This window comes from Lactuca serriola, chromosome 3, assembly GCF_051521515.1.
Source record: "Lactuca serriola cultivar US96UC23 chromosome 3, Lser_US96UC23_V15, whole genome shotgun sequence".
Lineage (NCBI taxonomy): Eukaryota > Viridiplantae > Streptophyta > Magnoliopsida > Asterales > Asteraceae > Lactuca > Lactuca serriola.
In genome coordinates this window covers 282,803,924-282,815,717 of record NC_136410.1, presented here as the reverse complement: position 1 = coordinate 282,815,717, position 11,794 = coordinate 282,803,924, and the positions used below count along the sequence as shown (strand labels likewise).

At 32.2% G+C, this 11,794-nt stretch overlaps 1 protein-coding gene across 2 annotated transcripts; it reads right to left on the bottom strand.

Moving 5' to 3' along the window:
• Positions 1-938: 938 nt before the first annotated feature.
• Positions 939-3,853, bottom strand: LOC145094028 (vesicle-associated protein 1-2-like). 2 transcript variants are annotated; one of them, XM_079032285.1, is made up of 8 exons: positions 3,468-3,853; positions 3,271-3,341; positions 2,805-2,886; positions 2,601-2,716; positions 2,369-2,509; positions 2,171-2,212; positions 1,996-2,073; positions 939-1,217 (listed from the first exon to the last, which is right to left on the bottom strand). In XM_079032285.1, exons 1-8 carry the CDS (start codon positions 3,517-3,519, stop codon positions 1,110-1,112), a joined length of 690 nt encoding a protein of 229 aa, XP_078888411.1. In that variant the 5' UTR covers positions 3,520-3,853; the 3' UTR covers positions 939-1,109. The 2 variants fall into 2 exon arrangements, with proteins under 2 accessions (XP_078888411.1, XP_078888410.1); XM_079032284.1 differs by having other exon boundaries at positions 2,345-2,509; positions 3,468-3,852.
• Positions 3,854-11,794: the final 7,941 nt, after the last annotated feature.

The following is an 11,794-nucleotide window of genomic DNA, read 5'->3' as shown; positions in this document are numbered from 1 at the left end:
GCGTGTGTGCTGCGCCGCGCAGCAATAAGTGGTTTGAAGAGGTTTTTATAGAAAAGCAAACAACACCTTAGTAAAAGCAATTGATAAACCAAAAGAAAGAAACATAAAAAAAATATAGAAAATTGAGATTTTTATAATTAATAAATAGTATGTTTTTTAGAACTTTAAAAATACTCGATAAACTCATTGAAATACTACTATAAGCAGCTTTTTTAAAAACGAGTTTATAAACTGTTTTTTTGTTTGTCAAACCTAATCTTAAAAAACTCAAAAAAAACAAACTAATATGCCCAAACATAGCCTAATAGGTCTTGCCACATATAAAAAAAAAATTGGACTAGGGGAATATATATATATATATATATATATATATATATATATATATATATATATATATATATATATATATATATATATATATATGGAAAAGTTCAATAAAACACCATAATTATAGGTTTTTCAAGGAACTAAATCTTTTTTTCAATTTTTCGAACTTATTCTTTATCGAAAAAAAATCTAAAAATATCTAAATTCATATATTAACATTGTAAATGTGAAAAATATTTTTCGGTTTCACATTGTGAATTTGACATAAAAAAAATAAAAAAGTAAAAATAAAAATAAAAAATCGAATTTTATATCATTGAAAAAAGGATAAAAAGTTATTTTTAATTTTTTTTTTTTTTTGATAAAAAATAAGTTCTAAAAGTTAAAAAAAAGATTGGTTCTTGGTTAATTATAGTTCTCTATTGAACCTCATCCTATACATACATACCTATACATACATACATACGTTTCGTTTTCTAAGTTATTTTCAATAATCAAAAACATTGACGTCTTTTTTTAGATGGGACAAATTATTACAGTTTGGCACATTAATTTAAGTTCCAATTCCGGTTCAAACAAACACTAATTAAACCATTGAAAAGACAATAACAAAGATAAACCACACGCAATGGATGCTCGATTTAAGAGCTTTGTTAGGGAAATTACACAACATATGAAAATTAAAAAGAAAAAAAAAAACATTTGTCTTTGAATATCACAATAACACAAGCCTTTGTCCACTCGTCTTTTTTATCCGTCTTCCATTGATCAAATAAAAATATTTACTTCAAATAATATCCCAAAATAATCCCCAACAAACCGATAAAAAGAACGGTTATTAGTGACACACCACCACCACTTGTTTTGTTGCCTTGACGCCTCAACATTTCCTTCAAAAAAAAAAGTTTAAATAATAATAAAATATTAGTTGAGGTAATTTTAACTAGTTTATGTGAGTTATATTTATTGACAATTAGCCAATTTAAGAAAAAAAAAGTAAAAGGAATCAGACCAAAGGTTTAAAAGTTATCAGCATATTTTTCATTGGACTAATTGAAAAAACTAACTGATAACTGAAAAGCTAGCTGTTATATGAAAAAATAGCTGGTAGTTAAAAAGCTAGTTGATAAAAAAATAATGTTTGGTAAAACTATCTGATAAGCTAGTTGAAAGATATTAAATGACATAAATAGGTATTTAGAATAATATGTTTTTTATAATTAATTAAGGGTATATTTGGAAATTTTCAAAAAGGCTCATGAAAAGCTAATCTAAGGCTATGTTTGCCATACTAGCTGATAGCTGAAAAGTCGGCTGTTAAATGATGTTTGCTAAAACTAGCTGAAAAAGCTAGTTGAAAGATATAAAATGACAGAAAAAGAACATTTAAACGAATGTGTTTCTATAATTAATAAAGGGGTATATTTGGAAAAAAAAATTAAAAAGCCCGCCCCTAAAAAGCTAGTCTAAGTAGCTAAAAAAAGCTCGAAAAATAGATTGTGATGCGCCAAACACAGCCTTAATTGTAGAAAATCGGATTGTTATTTTATTAACAACCTATTTTTCATTTTAATAAATCGAATATTCATGAAACTAAAAAAAAAAAAAAAAAAAAAAAAAAAAAAAAAAGTTGTTGAAGCTTAATTTAATCCAAGTAAAGTGACATACCAGTTCTTGGTGAATCTTGTTCTTTTGTTGAACTGCAGAATTCTTCTCTTCAGTCAGCCTAGATATAAGGGATCTTGTCTGCAAACAAAATATAAAATCATTAAAATACACAAACACTGAAATAAAAATATATTTGAAGCAGAAATTTGAATAGCAAAGTAGCTCAGAAAATAACCTCTGATAATTTCTCATTAGATTCAGCAAATCCTCGTGGGACCTACAAAAAGTTGATACATTTGTATGTCAATTACATAAAAAGGTTAAAAATGTAAATTCACTGATTCCATGATACCAATTAACCAAACATAACCTAAAACACGAAAAACCAATTAAAAATTAAAAAACTCACAGAAGAAGAGTCATTTGTGTTTACAGTGACATTATCTGATATTGAAGCTCTTGGAGAGGAACCTTCCTCTGATCCTTCTCTAACTGGTGATGGTGGTTGATGAGGAGAAACATAATTAACTTTCAATTTGCATTCCTCCACTTGATTCCCAGAATCCTTGCTAAACTGTTGCAAAATAAATGTAAAAAACCTTCAATTCCATTCATGGAGTCAAGAATAGTTTGAAGAACAGAATCTGATTAAGTTACATAATTACCAATTCTGGAGTAATATCTTTCGGGGAAATTCCAGGAGTTGCAACTGCACTCTGAAGTAAAAACTTGTCCTTACATTGCATGTCAGGAGGAGCCTCCTTTTGAGCTTGCATTGTCACTATAAACATATCAATGTCAGTTTGATAATTATGTAAGCAAATGGAAAGAAAGGATTTTATATGTAAAGTAAAAGGGTAGAGGGAAACCTATGACATCACAAGAAGCGTAAGGCAAAACAACTCCAGTGTTTGGACGAACACAATACTTCTTTGGATTCGTAGTTTTCACCTGAAATTTCATCAAAGAAAGAAAACTAAGAACATAACATTGATAGTTTACTACTTTATGAATATCAGAATAGTTTCAACTCCAATGTAACATCAAGAAGTAGTTTGTGATCTTATGATCCTCTGTTTGTTCAAACATATAGATGCCTAAAAACATGTAAATTGATTACTATTGTTGTGGTTATTTTAAATCGAAAAGAAACCTAATTAGACACAAAATGATAATTGTATAACCATAACAACTTAATTCTAGTGATAAATTCGAAAGCGAATAAGCTTATACGTCTCAACATCATATACTTCTTACCTCAAAACAGAAAATCAAAGAATTTTTTTGTTGATAACTAAATCAAAATACTACTGAAACTGATAACGATAACAGTACCTTAAACGCCACATGATTATTCGTCTTGTTCGTCAATTGCATGGAACAGGAGATCTGCTTCTTCAATTCAACTACGAAAGTGAAAACCATATTCACAGAATTAGGAATTTCGTGGGAGAAAATAGCAATAGATCTGCAAACGAGAAGCGGAATCGCGTAATAAACTAAGTAAAAGAGTACTAGAATCGTATAATTACAAGGAAACTCAAGCTCCTGAGGCTCGACGCTGAGAAGTTCTCCTGTACTCATTTCTTCTCCTCTTTTTGCCAAATTCAACCACTAAACAAACCGTTGCCGGAAAAATAGGAGCAGAGAAAACTTTCGCCGGCAGTCAACAGGAGAAAGTATATCCCGTTACCGACGTCGGAGAATCCAGAGAGAGAGAGAGAGAAAGAGAGAGAGATCTCGTTTTCGAATTGTGTGCGTTTGTGTTCTTGTGTGTGTGTGTAGGAGAGAGAGAGAGAGAGAGAGAGAGAGAGAGAGAGAGAGAAAGAAAGAAAGGTTTGTTTTTTTGATCAGCTGAGGCTGCAATTATATCCCGGTTCAGCTGGTTTTGTTTCCGGTTCACAACTCAGTATACCAAAATTCCAAAACTACTTATCAACTATATATATACTTATATTTTTATATTTAGATAAATTATGATATCTAATAATTTATTGCAATCTAAAATTAACTAATAATTAATATAAGTTGTTAATAGGTCGAACAATGAAATGTCTTCTGATATACATATAATATTTGTGATTGTATTCTCTTAATGATTAACTTTTAATAATATGTACTGAGTTATAAATATTTCATGACACCTAATGTGAGTTAAAGATCATGTGGTTATCATTTAAAACAATTTTTGGAATTTTTATTACATTTTCCTTTTAACATGTTTATAGAGCTAGTTAAAGACTATGCAAAACGTTGATTTCATGTGAAACAAATACACGTATAGAGCTAGTTTTTTAGCTACGTCTATTGTAAAATTTAAGTGTTTGATATTAAACTTCAAGTCTTATTCAATGAGCAACTTTTAAATATTATAATCCTTTTTATTCGATAATCGCTCATCTTAAAGTAATTATGTGATCACCTTTTAATTTGTGGCCTCGTCTTCCTTTTTCCTTTGGGGTGTGCTGTGGAGCGTTATAGTCAACAAAATCATTTGCCACACTACAAAAAATGAAGAAAACGATTAGCATTATATATATATATATATATATATATATATATATATATATATATATATATATATATATATATATATATATATATATATATATATATATATATATATATATATATATATAACGGAGGTGGCAGTGGTTGAGTCGGCTGGTTTCAGAGATGGTGGTAGTGGTGGTGGTGGGGAAAAAGGAGTGAACGGCGCTATATAATCATTTATGATTATAACAGGTTTGTCGCGCCGGTACACTGGAAGGTTAGAACGGCACACATGAAATATGTGACTGATGTTGAATCTCAAGATCTCTATTTTTTTAATATATATATATATATATATATATATATATACACACACACGGTATGTTCGAGGGTCGAGATAAACGTACACCCACAACAGATAAATTGCGTATTTCCTTGAATATAGGTTGAGAGAAATTCGGTTAATTTTTTAAAATATGATGTCTTTATAAGATAAAAAAAGATGAAAGTAAAATTATATAATCATGTACATTTGTCGAAGATTAATACTAAAAAACAATTACAAGTGCAATACTTTTATAGGAGAGTACAATATAAAAGTAAAATGGCATAATACATGAAAGTAAATGGTAGTACAAAAGTAGAATGTCATGATACATGAAAGCATGATTGTCAAAATCGTGATCCTGATCTTAGGTATGAAAAAGGAGTCGGATCGTAGGTAGGATCGTATGATGATATGTAGGATCGTAGGATAGGGATCTGATCCGATCCTACCTTACCTTGATTTTGTTTTTTTTAACAAATGTAATTTTTTACCACTTTATGTATTTTACCCTTTACCAGTTTTAACGTTTATCATTTTGTGTCGTGACTTATGATTAATATTTTGAAGTTTTTATTACTTTGAACGAAAATTTGAATGTTTGAAATATTTTTCATGTTTTAAAATTATAAATTAAAATTATGTTTTATTTTGTGGGATCTTAGGATCCCGATCTCGATCTTGCAAACCCAAAACAATCCTACGTAAAATCCCGATCTTGACATCCTTGCACGAAAGTAAAAGTTGGTTGCTATTTGTTGCAAACATTTGATTGTACATTTCACATTCTATTGTAGTTGAAGTTGTAATGAAAAAGAATATATATATATATATATATATATATATATATATATATATATATATATATATATATATATATATATTGTAACACTGAAAATTTTAAGATTTATTTTTCATAATTTATAAAAGCATTTCTCTCTTAATTTCATAAAACATCAAATTTCAAATTCCAATATGTATCATACAAATCCCAAGATCACATAATTATATCGAATTCCTCTACGTGTGTACAGATCAAGCCGACGCCTTCCCACGGTCATCGCTAGTACCTGAAACAACAACACTAACACTGTAAGCACAAAGCTTAGTGAGTTCCCCAAAATACCACACATAAAACACATATTAGCCACTCGAGGCCATAACTCTATGGGTCCGTGCACCCAACTCTGTGAACCCTCAGGTTCTAACTCTGGGAACCTTCCAGTTCCAACTCTATAAGCATGCACAACATAAATCACATAGACATCATGCAGTACAACACATAGCATACACATAACATACACATACTCTATCACATGACTCTGGTTACCTACTCAAGGTAAAGTATAGTGAGAGGACTCACCTCGCGTGTCTCAGTATCTCACGATCCCTGGAAATCCCTCGTACTCGATCCTCCGAGCTCTAATCCTCCTATAACATCACAAGACTCTAATTAACACTTTTATCTCTGAGGTTGACTATCCCTACGAAGTCAACACAGGTCAACGGTCAACGGTCAACGGTCAACTTTGACCGGACTCGGCGAGTGCCCGCGGCAACTCGGCGAGTCTAGACGTTCTCACCAACTCTCTAGGATTCCCTTTCTACACGTCGAGTACTCCCCCTGACTCGACGAGTTCCACCTGGAAGAATCGCGGGACCACCCCGACTCAACTCGCCGAGTCTCAAGAACGGCTCGGCGAGTCCCAGCTCGACTCAGACCACATGACAATCCTCTCTAACTCGCCCTGACTCACTGGGTCAACTCCTGACTCGTCTGGACCACTCTCTGGCCGGTCCAAGGCAATCTTCAAGCTACTCGCCGAGTCTGCTCATCGGACTCGGCGAGTCCATTCCATGCAATCACTCAAACTTGCTTCTAAGGTCAGATCTACTCCAACAATTCATAGATCTGGCCCTCCTAGACTGATTCATCACGTAAAGTCCTAGCCTTGATGCATTAACAACCTCTATATGACTAATTATGAAGAATCTTCAACAAATCTCACTACACAAGGTCATGACCTCCATTGTTCTCTATAAAGCTTGAAGAATGAGACTCTCTGGACCTCTATGGATCCAGATCCGAAGTCTCATCACTAGCATGGGACTATTTGGCCATCAAATCAACTCAACAAGGCCACAAGAAACCCTAAAATCGGTTATACTTCACAAAACAGGAGATGAGTCGAAATTATACCTCTAGATTGAAGGGTCAAGCTTCCAATCCACCAAATAGCAGTCCCCTTTGCCTCCTCTTGGCTAGAGCCTCTTTCTTCTTTGCTAAACAACACACAAATGTCAAGAAATGCCTCCTTTCACTCTCAAATCGCTAAAGCACTTTTAGGGTTTCTCTATATGGACTGATGGATGCAAATGACGGCCATAAGGCCATTTAAATAGGTCCCAAACCCGAGAAATTAGGGTTTCATTAAACAGCGTGGACTCGCCGAGTCCATATCCTGGACTCGCCGAGTCCGAACGAATCCCGCGTCCAGAATCGCGACCCTACTCGGCGAGTCTGAGCTCCAACTCGCCGAGTCCCTTCTCAAAACTCAAAATATTAAAACAATAAAATACCTGGAGATCCGGGCTGTTACATATATATATATATATATATATATATATATATATATATATATATATATATATATATATATATATATATATATACACTAAACATTTTGGATTATAAGAAAAACTTAAAGTATGATCATATAAACAACACAATAGTAAAATACATTATTATTTTTTTGCATTAAACCGTACCATTCAACTTGGTTGTAGGAGGGAACTCCCATAAAATTTACTGCATAAACCACTAAGTACTGTTTATGAGTACCAAAAGTGTAAGAAAGCATCATATCATCATACTATATTATAAAATAGACATTTATTCTATCATATTATGCATTTGAAATGTAATGCATGTGTTGTGACAAGCACTCCAAGGAATTGGTCGTTTATTGACGAGTTGGTCTTGGAGGTTTACCTGAGAACACAACACAGATGAATCATTAAAGGACGACCGGGGGTTCTCCCGGGACATCACTCTGACGATCAAGTTAGCTTTATTTCTAAGAGAGATCTAGGTAAAAATGGGTAGGGAAGAAGATGATCCATTTCCTTGGGCAGGAAGGGATCCTTTTGTGTTTGTTGCTAAACAAATGGGGTGACTCTCCCCATGTGGGAGTGAGACATGGCACTTTCCTACTGGGTGAAGTACGTTCACACCGTCTAACAACCAGGTGACGTCAGTTCTTGGCATCATCAGGCTCTTTGTCATGACCTGATTGGTCATGAGAGAATGAGAGGATCACGAGGAATATTCTTCCTCGTGGGAGAAAGTGAGTTATCATCCTGGAGCTGGCCTGTCGAGGCTAAGACTGAGACTCGGCCAAGGCCCTAGCGAGATAACGTTCCGTCAGTGCTTTCCGTCAGATTTAACGTGGTCGCATACGATAACATTAACAGATCCCTTAGACCAGTAGCCTTGTGATGCTAGATATGTGTTTTGGGACTAGGTTTTGAGGGTTTAAGAGCTTAAAGGGTTAAGTCTCACTCTTTTGAGACTAGGGTTCAGGTTTGGGCTCATTGTGGTGGTTTCTAAAGGTAAAGTTGGAAATTTTACCCTTCTATACATCATTTTGAAGGAGATCTGAGTATTAGGTTTCCTTGATTCGACGGAAACAGATCAATGCATTAAGTTGTTGGATTTCTGGCTAACTCAGCGAGTTCATTAGTGAAATCGGCGTGTCGATGAGGGTTTTCCCGATCTGTACAGTTAATGAAGAAACTCGACGAGTTGAAGGACAACTCGGCAAGTTGGGTCAACTCGGACCGTTGACTTTGACCTTTGACTTTAGTCATTGACCAAGTTTGACTTTTAAGGGGTGTTAGGGGATTTTGGGTTGTATTTAAGGAATTGTTTCTGTTTAGGGGTTGAGTAGAGCTGATATTCAGAGCCGGGACCTAGTCAGCTATTGTTTGGTATTTGAGGTGAGTTTTCTCACCACACTCATGGGTCGAAGGCACCAAGTCCGGCCTATTAATGGTTACAAAATGATTTGTATATGAATATATAATTGTTTGTTATTGGATATATATATGTGTAGACCATGGGAGGAACCCATGACATTTGGCAAACCATGGGAGGAGCCCATAACTCACGGATATAAGACCATGGGGGTAACCCATGGCGTTCCAATGAATACCATGGAGGGAGTCTATGGCAAACTTATATGTGTTTATGTGTATGCATGACATTATGTGATTATATGATTCGGGTGTTTTGGGAAACTTACTAAGCTTGTGCTTACAATTTTATTGTATGTTTCAGGTACTTCTTCTGATAAGGGCAAGGGCCCGACTTGATGGTGTGGCATGCATTCCCCCAGTGTTTTCATATTTAGTTTTCGTACTCTGGATTTTATAATGATATGAATATGTAATGTGATTTTTGGACATCTTGTCATTGATATTTATAAAATTAAAAGTTGAAATTTTCTGTAAAAATTTAGGCTGTTACATCAGTCTTAAAATCTAAGTTAACATTTAACCACCGCCTCAAATATCATCACAAAAGAATAAGATAAAGTGTATATATATATATATATATATATATATATATATATATATATATATATATATATATATATATATATATATATATATATATATATATATATATATAGGGTGAGGTTCAATAGAGAACCATAATTAACCAAGGAACCAAGGAACCAATTTTTTTTTCAACTTGTAGAACTTATTTTTTATCAAAAAAAAAAAAAAAACTAAAAATACAGAAATTCATAACTTTTTATCTTTTTTCCAATGATATAAAATTTGAATTTTTTTTTACGTCAAATTCACAAAGTGAATCTTCGAAAATTCACAACGTGAATCCGGATTCACACGGTGAATCCGAAAAATATTTTTCACATTCACAATGTTAATATATGAATTTAGATATTTTTAGATTTTTTTTTTTTGATAAAGAATAAGCTCTAGAAATTAAAAAAAAGATTTGGTTCCTTGAAGAACCCATAATTATGGTTCTCTATTGAACTTTTCCCTATATATATATATATATATATATATATATATATATATATATATATATATATATATATATATATATATATATATATATATATATATATACTTTATCTTATTCTTTTGTGATGAACGATTTTAAAAAATTGTAAAAATCCTTATACTAATAAAAGAGTAGTCATTTTGTCATTTGTCACTATATTAGACCTCTTAATTAATATGATGTCACTTGTCATCCTATTAGTTCTTCATTTTAAATTTATTAGACCTTCTAATTAATGTGATGTTATTTGTCAATCTATTTATTCTCCATTTTAAATTTTAAATTTTATATTATTGTTTTCATTAATTCACAAATAAAATCTGTCTAATATATATTAAAAATTAGTTATATATATTTATTTGAATTAACGATTATAATTTCACAAAACTAATAAAAATATATTGTACTTAATAATTTATTTAAAAATAATTAATTATTAATTTTGAGGTTTTACTATAAAATTTCAATTAATTTTATAACCGTGGTTTTCACAGGTTATAAACTAGTTATGTTATAAACTCTATATATAAAAAAAATAAGCGTATTTGAGGATTAACATTTAAAGTGCTATAATAAGTAACAACGATATATTTAGAATAACTTTTATAGTTTGGATAACTTTATAGATATTAAAATTCGAAAAAAAAATATTTTTAGATACATAAAAAGAATTGATATATTTAGAATAACTTTTATAGATGAGATGACTTTATAGATATTAAAATTCTAAAAAAATTATTTTTGGATACATAAAAAAAATTATTAGCTGAAAAACTAGGTTTTGTAAGATAAACAAGTTGGTAGTTAAACAGATTTTGGATCAAAACATAAAATTAGAAACAAACAAAAGAACAAAATAATTCGAAAACAAAATTTATTTCCTTGATTCGTCAAAATATTATAGAAAGTAACAAATGAAAAGTAAGAAAACACGTTCACGTTTTAATTAGAAGAAATTTCCTTGGGATTGTTTTAAGGTTTAAGCTTTTAGTTTAGAAATAAATGAATTGTGTCACTATAATATGTGCACACCTTTTTAATGGTCTTCATTGTTTAGGTAATGAAATGATATCTGAGTAATTGAAAAACTGGAGAAGATAAGAAGGAAATTTTTATGGGGGGTCATGAAGAAAAATATAAAATTAATTGGGTTTCATGGGAGAATGTTATCGCTCCTAAGGAACTTGGTGTCTTGGGAGTCGGAGCAATTCGGACACTGAATGTTGCTCTCATTGTTAAATGGTGGTGAAGACTTAAATTTGAACCCTCTTCACTATGGGCCAGAGTCATTGTAGGACTTCATAACCTAGGAAATAAATCTGTTGAATACTTAGAAAAAAAAAAAGAATAATCGGAGTTTGGAAGAATATTGTTGGAGTTAAAAAGGATATTGATGCACTGGGACTTAGTTATAATGATATCTTCATGCAAATTGTCAAATCTGGGGATAATACTCTATTTTGGCATGACCCGTGGGCTGCTGGTGGTGTAAACATGAAAACAAAATACCCCAGATTATATGAACTTGAAAAAAAGAAGTCATGTAAGGTTTCAGAGAGAAAAAACAAAGGCGGGAACATGTGGAATTGGAGATCATGTCCTATTGTTGCTGGTTGCTCCTCTGAACTAGAACGTCTAGTCAACGACATGGATTCGATACGATTACAACCTGGGGTCGATCAGCTGTCATGTTTACTATCGGCGGATGGAAAATATAGCGTGGACCTCCTCAGGAAAAAGATTGATCAGGGCTTCAACGCAAATATACATTTTCAAATAAGTTGGTGTAAACTCATTCCAATTAAAGTAACTACATTCATATGGCGTGCTGTGATGGGGAAAAATATCGTCAGCTGTAGCCCTCTCCTATCATGGGGTTACTCTCGACACTTGTAATTGTAGCTCATGTATTGGTGAAATTGAATATGCAAATCATATTTTGG

Bases quoted from the DNA above. Each gene is read 5' to 3' on its own strand.
- LOC145094028 (XM_079032284.1), bottom strand. From the start codon at position 3,519: ATGAGTACAGGAGAACTTCTCAGCGTCGAGCCTCAGGAGCTTGAGTTT. The intron at 2,717-2,804 runs GTTTCCCTCTAC...ATATGTTTATAG, and splicing joins CGCTTCTTGTGATGTCATAG to TGACAATGCAAGCTCAAAAG. The intron at 2,074-2,170 runs GTTATTTTCTGA...TTTTGTTTGCAG, and splicing joins CTAATGAGAAATTATCAGAG to ACAAGATCCCTTATATCTAG.